Genomic DNA, 15150 nt, shown 5'->3' on the forward strand with positions numbered 1-15150 from the left:
CGCGCCCCCCGCTTCCTCCGCCTCCCTCCGCCTCTCGGCCAGCGGCGGAGCTCGGCGGCTGGAGGGGGCGCAGGTGGGTCCCCGGCGGGGCTGGGGGGGATCCGCCTGGCTGGGGGGCGTGGGGAGGGCCGGAGGCACCCCCAGCGGAAGTTCCCCGGCGGGGAAACTGAGGCACGGGGAGGAAGCGGGCACCGGCGGCCGGGAGCCGCGGAGCTGGTCTGCTGTGGGATGCGGGAAGGACGGGTGAGCCCCCTTTGCGGGGGAATTTGGGGTTATTTTTTTAGCATTTGAAGCTAATTTAGTAGTGTGAGCGCCTGGCTGTATAGGGAGGAGCCGTACCTACGATTGTCCGTAACAGGGTCGGGCTCAGTGCCACTTTGCAAACTTTGCACATTCCACTGCCGCCTTCAAATAAAACATCTCCAAAATTTAGGTATTCACAGCGAATCCAAGCCCTGTATGCCCGGGACATGCAGCCAGCTGGGTCCGGCTGGGCAATGGGCGTGATATATGCCCTCCAGAGGGTCTAATTCTGGGTCGTGCCTACCTTGTTAGCGTGATTTCTGAGTGGGTTTTGCTGTGGTGCAGCAGAATCCGTGCTGGGAATTAGCCGCCCTATAATTGCAGGGATGCTCTGGAAGCGATGGTGTCAGTGGGACATGAGGTGGAAACTGGATTGTTGAACTACCCCGTGTGTCCATCAAGCAGGTGGTGGGCTACCACGTGTGCGTGAAGTTGTTCAGGGACAAAATAAAGTGATCCATGAAGGAAATAAAGAGTATCTGGAAGATAACTCCAGGGATGCCAAGTAATACTTAAATGAGTGTTTGGACAGGACATTGAAAATCAGTGAAAACTTCTGCCCAGACTGGTATTAAATGGGTATATTGGACTGTACAAAGGGTTACAGTGGCTGTATTGGGCTGTACAAAGGGTTACATCAGCTTGGAAGGAAAAGTGATGCTCCCACTGCCCTGAGACCCCAAGCAGGCTCCTTTCTGGCAGCCGGTGGCAGTGGCCTCCTGACCATCTGTACTGCCCACCCAGCAGCCCCTGAGCCCACGGGTGCTGAAGGTCACACCAGGAGAGCGCTGAGCACTGCAGCACTTTGGCTTTTATTCTCCAGACCTGGCTGCAGCTGTATCCCTGTGGCTCTGCACTCCCTCTCCCCTCCATCTTGTTGTCAGCCGTTCTCCTTCAGCAGCTCTTACTTAGCCTTCTTTTCGTTCTCCTGCTCCCTGCTGTGCCCTGCTGCTTTTGTTCTTCTGCTCTCAGGAGGAACCTGACCTTTGCTTTATATCGCTCCTTGCATTTTATTAACTGGGCACCAGCTCTGTTTTCCTACCTCTGCCTCCCTACCCCTTCTCTTTATGCGTAAATGCAGCATCGGCAGAGAGCCTATGCGAAGCCTCCTGCATTCAGCTGCATCCCTAAGTAAGCAGCCCAGGAGATGCTCAAGGGCATGGAGGTGCAGGTTTGGAAAGGGATGAACACACACCATCGTACCCACGACAAACCAGGGGTGTTACGAAATTCCCGTTCACGCTTTCCCACCCCTCTTGCGAGCCACCGGCAGAACGGTGTTTCTGTGCATAACAAAGCAGGGTCAGAAATTATATATAAATTAAATACAAGTAACTGGCAGATGAGCAGCTGTGCTCCGAAGGTGAATAGTCAGTATGTGTGTCTCCCAGTATTGCAGCCACCGGCAGATCGATAGCAATCCTGTCGCAAGAAGAAGAGAAAGGAAGGGTGACCCGTCGTTTCCTGCCTCACGCCTGCTGGGAATTTGAGTCCCTTCCCAGAGCTTGTCACCATGTCACCCGTGCCAGCCTCGGGGTGAGCGGCCTTTCCCCAAACGCCTGCTAGAAATTTCCAGAGGCACCACAGCAGTCCCGGAAACAAATACCTGCTGTGCCTCCCTGCAGGCGCTTCTTTTTGGGATCTGTTTCTCGTGGCAGGCACGCCACGCTCTGCTTCACCGACTGAATTTAAGCCTCTTACATGCTGCTCAGTTGGAGGGGTTCATATTAAGTAAGTGTCCAAAATCAGGTGGGTCCGTCCTGCAGCAGTGGGAAAACATGGGATTTCCTCTCTAAGATTGCCATAAATAAGCATATAGGGTGCAGAGACTGTATTGCAAATGTTTAACCTTCTGTAGTAGAGGATGAGCTGAGCTAAGTAAATGTGCATCAGGGATATATGAAGGGAGGGGAGAGTCCATCCTTGCAAAGGATTTTGTCCAAAATTCTTCCTAAAACTCAGCTCTCATTGATGCCCATTGTCTGCTGAAAGCTGGGTAAGTGGTCAGTTAAGGTGTGGTTTGTTGGGTTTTTTTAATCCCCTAAATACTATTTTTTTGTTTCTACCCTCCCCCTTTAGTTATTTTATTATTATCTTTAACCTGTCTTTCATGGGGTGACTTCTAGGCTTCAAACTGCCTTGTTTGCAGCCCCCATAACACAGAAAGGCATGAGCTCGTAGGGTTTGGATTTCCTGCACAAAGTTGTCCCCTTGAGAAGGGACAAGGCACAGAACTGTTCTGCAGGTAGAGTTACAGCAGGTGCCATGGGCTTGGCTGTGTCCAGATCTGGAGTTCTCAGCTTCATGAGGGTTTGTTTGTTTGGGTTTTTTTCTCAAGGCTCAGGTGTTTTGTAGAAACTGGAGTTTTTACCTCAAACCAAAACATGCATTTCAGTGAGACACAGTGGAGCAAAGTGATAACATGCCAAGTGTGGGGAAACTGGGGCAAAACCCAGTTTTGCAGAACGAGCTTCGCACAGGAAGGAGCATCTTTGCCTGATTATATGTTCACAATTAATATGCTCTAATGAAGCAGACTGGAGACCCATCCTGCAACAACTGCTGAATCCCATTTGAAGTCTCCAGCAGCCATACAGGTGCCCAGATATTTCTTTTTTCATACTTCCTTTTGAGCTGAAATCAATCCTGCCCCTCCCAAGGCAGAATTACTTCCTATAAAGCACTACCTGATCTGTGTCTTGTAACATTTTTCTCCTGGATGTGGTTTTCACCAGCTCTCTTGGGCAATACGCAAAAAGCCAGAGAGGTTTTTAGTCTGGCTGCACTTCCTGATGCTTAGCAGAAATGATCCCCAGCTTGCTTTAATTCTTTTGCCATTTAGGCATCTTTCATTGCACTAGCCTAAATAATTAATTTCTTCTCTTTTTTTCTTTTTTTTTTTTTCTTTTGCCTGTGTGCATGTTTTGCAGTTCATTATTAATCCTCAACTATTTCTTACAGCAGCTGCATGTATTTCACTGTCTTTAATACAGATTTTCCAAGTTTTGGTTGTGGAGGGATATTTTACAGGTGACCTATTGAAGGCTACACAGTAAAGTTAACCAGCAATGCAAATACTTTATACATAAGGTTAGGAGGCACTGGTACAGGCTACACAGAGAATCTGTGGCTGCCCCATCCCTGGAAGTGTTCAAGGCCAGGCTGGATGGGACTTTGATCAGCCTTGTCTAGTGAAAAGTGTCCCTGCCCATGGCGGGCGGGTTAGAGCAAGATAATCTTTAGGGTCCCTTCCAACCCAAGCCATTTTATAAATGTGTGACTCCATGAAATTAAAACCATTAAAAACAATGACTTTGTAAATGGCCATGTAATGCTATATCTTGCAGCAAAAACCCTATTGCTGTAGCAGCATATGTTAACTCTCATTTCAGGGGATACTACAATTTTAATGCTTTTAATACCATGTGTAAGGGCTTCAGAGGCCCTAAGCAGCCTGTGGGATGGACTTTGGAAACCTTAACAACTCAACATGATCCTCTTCTACCAAATTACAGATTGCTCTTGCTTTGCTGCTCTGTGTTTAATTAATCTCATTAATTAAATCCCCTGAATGACACTAGGATCAGCCTGCTATCCACATCTTGGGCATTGCCTCTGAAATCCAGAAGGATTGTTTCATTTTCCTTCCCTGACATATTTAAAGTGAAATCTGTGTTGGCAATTTCTTTTCCCAATAAAAATCCTGTTAAAAATTGTCTCCTTATATATATACATATATATATAGCTATAGCTGTCTTCTTTCAGCAACCATGTAAACATATCTATAACTTTAGGCTTTCTGTTAAACTGCATTCTTTTTGCTGATAAGGTTAGATTACAGCTGTATGCATTTTTCAGTGGTTAAAAACATAGTAATATTTGTGCCATTTGTTTACATTTCACTTATGTTGGCAAATCATGACTGATGGGTTTTTTTTTTGTTTTGATGATTACTGTACACTTGTGGGTTTTTGCCAAGTTGGGTGAAACAGGCACTCAGTTAAATTATGTATACAGAATTTTATTTATTAGCTAAATTAAAGTGCTCTTAAATGTGATGAATACAGGAGAGGGGAAATAAGCTTATCCAAAGCTGTCCTAGATTCAAAATGATTATGAAACAAAGTGGTATGATAATGATGGTTCTAAATATGTGAAGGCATTGATAACTGAAAACAGTTAGCTTTTGTCATTTTGCATACTTGCATACCTTCCTGCTGTGTCAACCCCCATCACTCTCCCAGCTTCAAACCAGTGATTTGCTGAACTAAACTCATGGGGTAGAGGGTTATTACAGAAATGTTCTCTATGCAGCTGTTGAGGATGCTCCTGTGAGTAAAACCCAAGTTCAAATTTACAAGCTGTGGTCAGTTGAAATACTCAGATGCTCAGACAACAGCTTCTGTTCAGGAGTTTGACATTATCATAAAGCTAACCATTGCCCTGCTAGTTTCTCTCAATCTACATCACATCATAAGGTCATGACTTTAAATCAAATGTAGACATTTCCATCCCCCATGATATTAAAAAAGGTATTTAAATACTGGTTGCTCTTAGAAGCATAAAATAGATCTTGTGTTCTTCAGCCAAATTTCCATCTTCTGCTGTCAAATTAGATCTCTAGCTGACCTAATGTGAATGAATTTTAAGTGCTACTTGGGAAGGAGCTACACAAAAAAACTTTACTGTAATTCTCTGCTTCCAAGAACTGTAACCCAATTTGTACCTCTCCTTGGTGCCTGCAGGTTACAGAATCATACAATCATAGAATGGTTTGGGTTGGAAGGGACCTTAAAGATCACCTAGTTCCAACCCACCGCCCCATGGACAGGGACACCTTCCACTAGAGCAGTAGCCTCCCATGTCCAAGATCAGATGCTCTTGGTACCTCCTCTTTGTGGAAATGTCACCAAGAAGAAGTGATTTTCATGCTGCACTCTTGGACAACCTTTATATTGCATTAGCAAAGCACCCAGGCTTGATAAACCAGGGTGGGGGCTGCAAATGGTGGTTGAATGAGCAAAGAGAGAAAACTTACAACCCATTTCATTTCAATTTTTACAGAGTTATGAAAAACATTTTTTCATAAACAAGTTTATAGGAAAAAAAGCAGCAAAGACTGACTTTCCCCAGCTACTATCAAGTATATTGGTTGGTCAACGCATTAAGTCCAGGTTGATGATAAATCCAGCAGACATTCACGCTCATTTGTGCTGATGTTTTTGGGTCTTTTGAGGTTCCCAGACTATCAGATTCATCTTCACACTATGAGGATATAAATCTCTAAGAAATGGGATTAATTAGGCAGAAGACAATTAGGAATGACAGCTGAGGAATAGTTATCCTGCAGCCTCACCCATGGGCAAGATGTTTGCATTGTTAAATGTTTGAAATTTAATCTAGTGCAGGCATAGTGGGCAGGTTCAAAATCAGAGCAGGCTGGTGTCCTGGGAGAGTGAAATCCAGCCTGTATGGGTCTGTAGACTGCGAAATAGCCATAAGCAGAATGGGCTGTCCAGGGAATGTGTCTGAGCAATGCCCAGAGGTGGGAGAGGAGCAGAGCCCATATGCTGAGAGGATGCCAATCTCTGTGCTACTCTTCCAACTCCAGAGCTAAGGCTTGGTTAGATTTCTGATGTTGTTGCTGCCAGCATAGATATGGTCTTCAGCTTCAGAGAGCTCATGTTACTGCCGTATTTTGTTGGCAACCTCCCTTTTGGACTTCTGGTAAGAAAACAGTTACAGGAGACTTAAATGTTACCTGTTCAGGTAACATTTGGACTGAGCCATCTGCCTCTCATTCAGGCTATCAGTGAGGTGTTGGATCAGAGTAAACCTAGGATGGATGCTGAGTTTGAAATGAAGATACGTATCTTTGGGCCATACGGTGGTCTTTGGGTTGTGACTCTTGACCATGGGCTCTGCCAAGTGAAGCCTTGTCACAGACACATCAAGGGAAACATCTTTCTCTGCTTCTGGCTAAGGCTGGCAGAGAGCATGAGAAAACAGCTCTCATGGTGTAGATAAGCAGGCTTGAGCTCAAAAATCTGAAAGCTTCACCTATGAAGAAAGAACAGGTTGTTTAGTCTACAGCAGCTGCTTAGAGCAGAAGAGGTGGGAAGCAATGAACATGGCTTTTGGAGTCACTGTCAGTCCTGCTTCTACAGGCTGTGTTATTTGTAGGGAGGTATGTTTGATGAAATGTGAAAAAAAGAGTAAAATCCATTTTAGGCTGCTTTTGTGAATGCCTGATTGTGCTTGTAGCAATGCTTTTGCAGACATACTGCAAGCCCTTAGGGGAAAAAACACATGGCAGCCACTCGTGCTACAGAATTAGATCAGTTGAAGCCTCCACATGATCAAGTTTAAACAGCTCTTGACTCTAAATTGGGTTGAAGTCTTCAAGAGTGGGAAGTATGCTGAGACTACAGTTCCAAGGGGAGTTTAGCACGGGAACAGATAGTTTTTTCTGGAGTATATTTGGCTGAGGTTAGTCACAAGGATGGTCTGTGGTCATCAATACACGTGTTACTGTGTTGGCCTACACATGCATCTTTATTTGCCAATTCTGCTGGATGCATGGGACTAAGGGATATACAGGGAAAGCACTCTAGATTTAGAGATCTGCATCTTTCCATTACTGCACAGTGGGATATAGGCTGTGTGCCAAGGGTTAAAGAACAAAGTGGAATGTTAGTCTCAAACAATTTAAAGGCAGGCTCTCCTTTGAACTGTTAATTATCTGCCCTAGGTTGGGCCAGTTTTTCGTAGCAAAATGTGCTGCTGTCTAGAGATGTATTTGTTTTAGGATGCCATTAGCACTATTATCTGGGTTTTAGCAGCCATACAAGAATTGATATTCCAGCACAAGATGACCTTCTCCCTACCTGCATTTTGCTGTGACTCCAGAGCTGATAATAGTGGGTAGTGTCTATGATTATTCCATTACTAGTTAGGAAAATGCCTGCACTTAAGTTTAATTTTAAGGGAGCTTTTTGGCAGCTTTCTGTTGAATGGCTGTATGTACTACAGCAAGAGCTACCTCCTGCCTCTGTAAGCAAACACTGGTGGATTTCCTGCTGAACTGTTGATTGATTTAGATTCAGCAAACAAGGAAAAACAGGTTTGCAGGTCCTCAGGTAGCAGGAATGATGGCCCACCTGCACAAGACAGCTGAGCTGAGCTCAATGGAGACAGCTGCATAGCTCCTTTCTTTTCCCTTGCCCCAGCCCTGGCACTGGTCCAGTTCCAAGATATAGCAGAAACATGCTGAATAGAAAATGTTGGGTTTTCTCCCTAAACTGGCTCACTGTTGGATCAGATGAGTGCCAGAGGTGGCATAAGGGAGGAGGATGGTATGGTGGAGGGCAAAGGGAGGTCATGCCCCTTCCTAAGGCTTAACTGCACCTTAAAATCACATCCTCAGTTCATGTCAGCTGATTGCAGAGGCTCTGCATGGAAACTATGTCAACTGGAATATGGCCCCAAATAATTAGAAAATGTTTTCTAGGATAAAGCACATTGAAAGGAGAAAGCCTGGTGGGTTTTTTACTGAAAGGAACTACAGACTGTTGTGTGCTTACAGCAGCAACTTCTGTCTGGCTCCCTGCTAGGCTGACTGCACTCAGACATGTGTCAGGGGATTCTGCTGAATGGCTTTGTTGCTTTAATCATATCTGCAAACACTATGGAAGATGTTGGGATGTGTCCAGTTCTTGTCCTGTCCTTCTTTGTTCCCTCTAAATTCTCTGTTCATGAGGGAAATTAGATCATACAAGCCCAGATCACTACTTCAAAGTCAGCCCTCATTGTAGGTATTGGTGGGAGAGATTCACTTTTAGCATAATTGTAAAGTTTTGGAAGACTCATGGTTTCTGGCACTTAAATGAATTATACAAAGTCCTGTTCAAATCTGTTAGGAGAAAAAACATCCTTATGCTTGTTCTCAAGATACAACCTCAGAAAGTAATTCCTCACTCCTAATTTCTATGATGAATTCTTGCCATGTGCTTACCCTTATATATTTAGGAGTATTTATGTCTGTAGTTTAACCTTCAAAAAGGTCAATGCAACTAAATGTGTGGTGTTGGATTTTTTTTTTATTTTTATTTTTTTTTAGAATTAGTCCCAGCACCGTGACTTTTCCATCATGTCAGAACCTATCACGCTCAATGTTGGCGGAAAACTCTATACCACCTCTCTGTCCACTCTGACTAGCTTTCCAGACTCCATGCTGGGGGCCATGTTTAGTGGGAAGATCCCAACCAAGAAGGACAGCCAAGGCAACTGCTTTATTGACAGAGATGGCAAAATCTTCCGCTATATCCTGAACTTTTTACGAACTTCTCACTTGGACCTCCCCGAAGACTTTCAGGAAATGGGCTTACTGCGGCGGGAAGTAGATTTTTATCAAATTCAGCCCCTGATTGAGGCCTTGCAGGAGAAGGAGGTAGAGCTTTCTAAAGCAGAGAAAAATGCCATGCTCAACATCACCCTCGATCAGAAGACCCAGACTGTTCACTTCACCGTCCGAGAAGCACCCCAGATTTACAGCCTGTCTTCCTCCAACATGGAAGTGTTCAGTGCTCATATCTTCTCCACGTCATGCCTGTTCCTGAAGCTTCTTGGTTCCAAACTTTACTATTGTTTCAATGGAAACCTTTCCTCAATATCCAGTTACCTGCAGGACCCCAACCACTTGACCTTAGATTGGGTTGCAAGTGTGGAAGGCCTTCCCGAAGAGGAGTACACCAGGCAGAACTTGAAGAGACTCTGGGTGGTGCCAGATAATAAGCAAATCAATAGTTTCCAGGTGTTTGTGGAAGAAGTGCTGAAAATAGCCATGAGTGATGGTTTCTGCATAGATTCTGCTCATCCACATACTTCAGATTTCATGAATAATAAGATTATTCGCCTAATTCGGTACAAATAGGAATGGCTGTTTGTTGTGCTACCAGCATGGAGATAACACAGGTTAAGTGTTTCCCTTTAAAACACTCTTACACCTAATTCAGAATCATGCTTATCTGGATTAAGAGTCACTAACAAGGAGATGATTTTCCTTTAATGTACTTACCAATACGACCTTTCAGAATATGTTCATATTCCAGACAGAAGCAATATTGTCTAGCACCTGAATTAAGGACTGGCTTTGTCTCTGTCTCTGCCTCTGACCTGCTGTACAATTCTGGGGAAAATCACTTCTGTCCTCTCTACGTTTTCCAGCTGGAAAATGGGAGTGATCCTTAACCTGCATTGCCAGGGGATGTGAGGGTTCGGTAACCATGGTTTGGAATGTATCTGGAGAACAGATGCAATGAAAGATACCATGGACAGCACGCAGCCCTGGGAGCACATTTGCCGTGTCTTGCTGTATCACCTGTGCGGAGCATCCAAGAAGCTTGTTTAGATCCGCGGAGAAGAAGCCTTCCCACGTGCACTCAATACAGCTGTAAAGGATGGTGCAAATTGCAAATGAGTAAGGGATCCTGTCTCTTTGGGTTCCACAAAGGATTTCTGTCACCCTGTGAAGCTGGCTTGGGTTTTTTTCTGAACCCTGTGAGGAAGCCCCTGCTTTATTCTGCTTTCAGGGAAGCCGTGTTGGGATAATGTGACTGGCAAGGAAGCCATAGAAGAGAGAATGGTGTTCCTACAAACCAAGAAGATTAAACCTTTACTTTTACATTCCAAAAGCATCCAAGATAACTAGTCCTTTTCTTTCTCTTACAATGTTATTATTTGTCTGGAGGATGCTGCTGAAACTTTCTAAGGTGAAGACAGATTTTGGGGCAGAGGCTCCCAAATGTCTTTTAAACATTTGAGCCTCTTTTGGGCACACATCCCTTCAGCAGTGCCTGGAATGCATGGGGTGCTCTCTGGGTAGGATGGATTTAATTTGAAAAGACAACATTCTCACCAGGTTACACCTAATATTTTTCATTGCAAAAACGGGGTCATTTTTCCTATCCTGGTACATTGAGCCTTTTTTTGTTTAATATCTTTGTGAAATGGTCAGGTCACTAAAAGAATTTTACCTGCTTGCATGGCTTCAGTGTCGGCTTGCCAGAGGGAAGGCAGTGGGAAACCAGAGGTCAAGCTCTTCCCTACACACTGGGTCTGTGCTGTAATGGAGATCATAACTCACTAGCTGCACGTTGTGTCTAAACATAATTTGTGCCACATTCAAGATGGTTCTTTCTCAGCTAATTATGTTTAGAAGTATCTTAACTGTATTTCCCTAGCCAGATTGCTATGAGTGCATGAAAGGCCCTCTGGAACATTTTCAGGTATCTTTAGTGAGACAGAAGGGAAAATGCAATAACTAAGTTTTGCATTTAGAGTTTTAGTGCTTCCAAAGGTTTCTAGCACAGGGCTACAAAGCTCTGTACTATGCATGTTCTTGCTTCCCAAAGTAACTACTCTGTCGTTACAATAACCTGACCTGTGAACAAGCATAAAGAAGCTTTTTTTCTTGTAAAAAAACAGTGTGATCAATATATTTCTACTGTCCCATTTCTATATGTCCCAAACTGTGATTGCATGAACAACACAAATCAGCATGCTGATGGGTAAAATGCACATTCTGCAGCTGTTGGCAGCCTGTTATGAATCACTGCCCTTTGTCTGACTTGGTGCTAAACCAGTATGATATACGTGGGACCATGTTGTCAGAAAGCACTGATTGGGCTTGAAGCCCTCTGAACCGCTAAACATGGCACATTTTGTTAATTTTGAGGATTGTAATTTTTGTTGATTTTGAGGATTTTGTGGCCAATTCCATTTTGAGTCACCATGTTCTTCTAGTTTTCGTTGCATTAGGAAGAACTTTTTTTTTTCTATCCCTGTCCTGAATTATAAAGCACGAGTTTGCCAGTCAGCTGGACATTCACAGGGATGATCTGTGCTGGTAATATGATTATGATATGTAAAATGAACCCTCTTTCATCACATCTATGACTTGAAACAGATATGCCTTTGCTGAATTTATGATAACAGAGCTTTTGGGAACTGTTGACAGTATTTCTTTTTAACCTACACCCTTGAGAGTAGATTTTAAATTATCTGTAACCAGAGCTCTTGTATGTCATGACTAAAATAATACTCACCAGTAGGAGTTTGTTTCCTGTCAGCTTGAGTTTATCCAAAGGTAAGAGCAGTGGGCTTAGACATCATTTGGAAAAGGTAGGGGGGTACAAGTCTGACCCACACCTTTTAGAGCTCTGGATCAGTACTGCTCCATTCTGTTTCAGCAAAATAAAATATTCCGTGGGAGAGTTGAATCATTACTGCATTTTTTTGGTGAAAGGCAAGTAAGAGGAGTCTGTAAAAGGAAAGAACCGGACAGAGATCTTCACCTGGAGTGCTTTAACCCATCAGTCTGTTATGCAAAAGATGAACAAATTGAATACACATTTATTTGTGCGCATGCAACTAAGTCAGGAGAAGGTACAGCCGGCCCCAGATCTCTGTCATTTATTAAGAGACAGTGAGATGCAAAATATCTCTCATTTATATATGTAGATAGATGCAGAATTTCCAACCAGTATATAGACATGAGTGAAGCCATGCTTTGGGAGGAACAGAAAAACTTGAGGTACCTCTAACTTGCTAAGCACAATAAACATCCTTAAGTATGAGGTACTATTTATACTGGAAATGGGCGGTAAGTGGATCGCTTGTGATTGCAGTCAAACACACGTTCTACAAATGCAGCTGCTATTTCAAACTCACACTAAGCTCAATTTGTAACTGCTCCCAATTCTGCAGTCTGAGTTACGTTTTAATGACTGTTCGTAGGAAGGTTCTCTCTCCAGAGCATTTGTTAGCATTTTATCTGAATAGCTGGTGTTTGTTTAACTTCCTTTTCTGAGCCCTGGAGGTGTAACTTGCTCTTGTTTACCAGTCAACAGCACTGGTAATGATTCTTCTCAAGAGTTTTCCTGAATTAAAGAGAAGCAAACATGCACAAAGCCATACTAAGTATAGCACAACCCCATCACTAGTCATGAAAAGCACTTGGCATTTATTAGCAGTAACAGCTAAAAATTATTTCACTGTGGAGTGGAATATTCACTCTCAGAACAAACAGGTTTTTTTCCTGGAAAGGATCTAGTGACATTTTCTTCCCTTAATGTTTCATGGCTGTTTTCTTCTACATCTTGGTGCATAACTCCTGATTCTGCCTCAAAACCTTAGTGTACAAAATGAGGCCAAGCCCTGCAATTTTTTTTTAATGGCCTGAATTTATTTTTTTTTTCCTAAGTGACCACTGAATAGAGTGTTCAGTAGTGTTAGAGCAGGAGAATACCAGAGTTAGGGCAGACAATAAACTAGATTTTAGCTGTAGTCTAATGGCATTCTCAGATCTGGACATGTGCATAGCACAGTGGCATTTCTTACATGACAGAAACACTATTATGAAACATCTTAATGGACTCCAGAAAGAATCACTCGTGGGTTTCTTTATGTATTTTTAGGCTTGATATCTCTTCAGTATCTAACAATGTACAGTTACAAAGACAAGACTGAAACTGTACATAAATATTAAGAGATACTTGGTTTATACAGCTGTTAAGCGTTGGGAGGAGTTGATGGGAGGAGTGTTTGTTTTGCAGGCAATGGTAAAGAAATAAAAGAAGTAGTTGTAAAAAGTTAGATCTGAAAGAATTCACATTCACAAGAAATCCAGGATTTAGAAGGGAGAGAATAAAAATATCTTGATGTGTTTGGGGAAAAAAAACCCAGCAAGATAACAATGGAGACAAAGATTTTGCTACAAGAGGCTGTGATTAGAATGATTCACTAGTCCATTCCAGTTTTAATCTCCTATTATGCACTTTAAATATGGGTCATGCCAAGAGTTATGCTAGTAGCTTCTCGGGAGCAGGCAGCTTTCCTTCAATTTGCATGTGCTTCAAGTCACCAAACATTTGCACTGCTGTACTTAGCACATTATAACTGGGTTGTTGAGTATAAATTGCTGCTCGAGTTCACTGGCAGCAAATATCTGCAGTCAATCAGATCTATTCCCAGGAATAAAAGGCAAGGTGGAAGGGCTGATGGAGTCCATATATAAGGCTGATAGAAGTGATAAATACTGCCTTCGGCCACAGACTCTGGAAAATAAATCTAGGATCTTCTGACACTTCACAGATAAACAAAGAAGTTATGAAGAAGACTCCTTTGGGGAGTTTCATTTTCACCCCATCCCATTGAATTTGGTGCCACTGCTCAGAATTTCAATGTATTTTGAAATTTCTGACCTCCATTCTGCATCCACACGCTGATGGACACAAACATGCAGGGTACAAGCAGTGCTAATTTGTGGCCCTCCCTGTAACAGTCTCATATGTGAATTAGTACCGGCAGTCACAGGTATTCCGTGCAGGAAGGGCTGATGGAGTATAAATATCCAGATCAAGCTCACAGGTTCACTTGGGAATAACACAAGAAATGTTTTCCCTATGAATTCAGAAAAAAAAGGAGCTATAGGGGAGGGCTATATCTAATAATTTCTTTTCTCCTCATCCTCTTGGCATTCCCCTCAGTATTTTCATACTCCAACTCCTAGTTACAGGATTTTCCCATTAATAGAAATTTGGACCCCAATTCACTAAAAGCCATGCTTTTGAATCAATAGTGTTTGAAAAGTGTGAAAAGATGGTCTTTATTGCTTACCACCTTCACAGAGAGCCTGTAGAGCTATCACATTTAAAAATCTGGTTGCATTTCTCTGCTTGTAACTCTTTCTGTGAACTGTTACTAATATGTATTTTAGAAAGCAGTAAATAAAATGTGAACAAAGCAGGAGGTGCTCTGCCTGACATATATTTCTTGAGCAAAAAGCATGAGTGACACTTGCTGCACCTGTAGCTTTTCCTTTCTCTAATGATTTGACACAGTGCCTTATTGCAATGCTTACCTTGCCCTCTCCGTGGCTGGGAATTGTAGGAAGCTCCCCAGGAATTAGTGCAGTTGTAGAAAACTTGGACGATCAAGCCTTGACAAATAATCAAAGCCATTTAAAATGCATTAGCTCATGTATGTTTCAAACATTTATAAACAGAGGATTCATTTTTCCAGTGAGAACCCTTCTTAAACCCTGATGCTTTACTGCTGTTGGACCTGTCTCTAGTTCCTGAGCTTGAGCAAACCACAATACAGTGCTGCTGTACAGGAAAATAAAAATTGAACATATTATCTGTATGATTTCATGCAGCTCCTACAAGGTACTATTCCTAAATAGATGAAGATTTGCTGTAAGGAAGCTGAAGAGGCATCAGCCTTGTATGCACCCACCCTCCAGGCTGGCAGGAAGGTATTAAAAGAACTGAGCCTTGTCCTCTGAGAGAGCACTTTGTACTTGGAAGCTGACTTGGAACACCAGGAAGACTGGTTGGAGAAGGCACCTCCCTGGAGCAGAGGTGTCATTTAAAGCAGCTTCTGCCAGGGGAGGCTGGGTGGCCTCACACCACCAACCAACTCCTCGCTCACACTCACTCACTCACTCCCAGGCACGCTTCCTCCTCCTTCAGGCTCAACACGGGGCTCCCTGTGGCAGTTTCAGGTGCTGGATTTATAAAAGTAAATAGTAATAGACTGGTGCAGCAGCAGGTCAGCTCAAGCTGGGTGTCTGCACAGAGGGACCCTAAACAAAGTCCCTGAGCTTTTATACTCTCAGTCTATGCACGCATTCTTCTCTCGCCTCTTGATCCAGCGGTGATTTTCTTTCTCTGTGTTCGTGCAGGCTAATCATTAACTGTTTCCTGTGCCAGAGCCTCACCACCCTCAGGAAAGAATTTCTGACACCCAACCTCGATTTCCTCTCTTTTGACTTGTGCCCGTTCC

At 43.2% G+C, this 15150-nt stretch overlaps 1 protein-coding gene and 1 long non-coding RNA gene across 6 annotated transcripts; one reads left to right on the forward strand and one right to left on the reverse strand.

Annotated features, from left to right (window-relative positions):
* The first annotated feature begins 25 nt into the window (after window positions 1-25).
* Window positions 26-14112, forward strand: KCTD21 (potassium channel tetramerization domain containing 21). 5 transcript variants are annotated; one of them, XM_069016357.1, is made up of 4 exons: window positions 34-73; window positions 1695-2034; window positions 2642-2900; window positions 8423-14112. In XM_069016357.1, exon 4 carries the CDS (start codon window positions 8453-8455, stop codon window positions 9233-9235), a length of 783 nt encoding a protein of 260 aa, XP_068872458.1. In that variant the 5' UTR covers window positions 34-73; window positions 1695-2034; window positions 2642-2900; window positions 8423-8452; the 3' UTR covers window positions 9236-14112. The 5 variants fall into 5 exon arrangements, with proteins under 5 accessions (XP_068872450.1, XP_068872458.1, XP_068872468.1 ...); XM_069016367.1 differs by lacking the exon at window positions 2642-2900; XM_069016349.1 differs by lacking the exons at window positions 1695-2034; window positions 2642-2900 and having other exon boundaries at window positions 26-73.
* LOC138111145 (uncharacterized) lies at window positions 11537-15146 on the reverse strand. Its single transcript, XR_011151259.1, has 3 exons — window positions 14811-15146; window positions 14225-14302; window positions 11537-11623 (listed from the first exon to the last, which is right to left on the reverse strand). It is a non-coding gene; the product is annotated as an uncharacterized lncRNA (long non-coding RNA).
* Window positions 15147-15150: the final 4 nt, after the last annotated feature.

Source organism: Aphelocoma coerulescens, chromosome 1 (assembly GCF_041296385.1).
Source record: "Aphelocoma coerulescens isolate FSJ_1873_10779 chromosome 1, UR_Acoe_1.0, whole genome shotgun sequence".
Classification (NCBI taxonomy): domain Eukaryota; kingdom Metazoa; phylum Chordata; class Aves; order Passeriformes; family Corvidae; genus Aphelocoma; species Aphelocoma coerulescens.

Excerpts from the sequence above, each read along its gene's own strand:
- KCTD21 (XM_069016349.1), top strand. The coding sequence starts at position 8,453 with ATGTCAGAACCTATCACGCTCAATGTTGGCGGAAAACTCTATACCACC.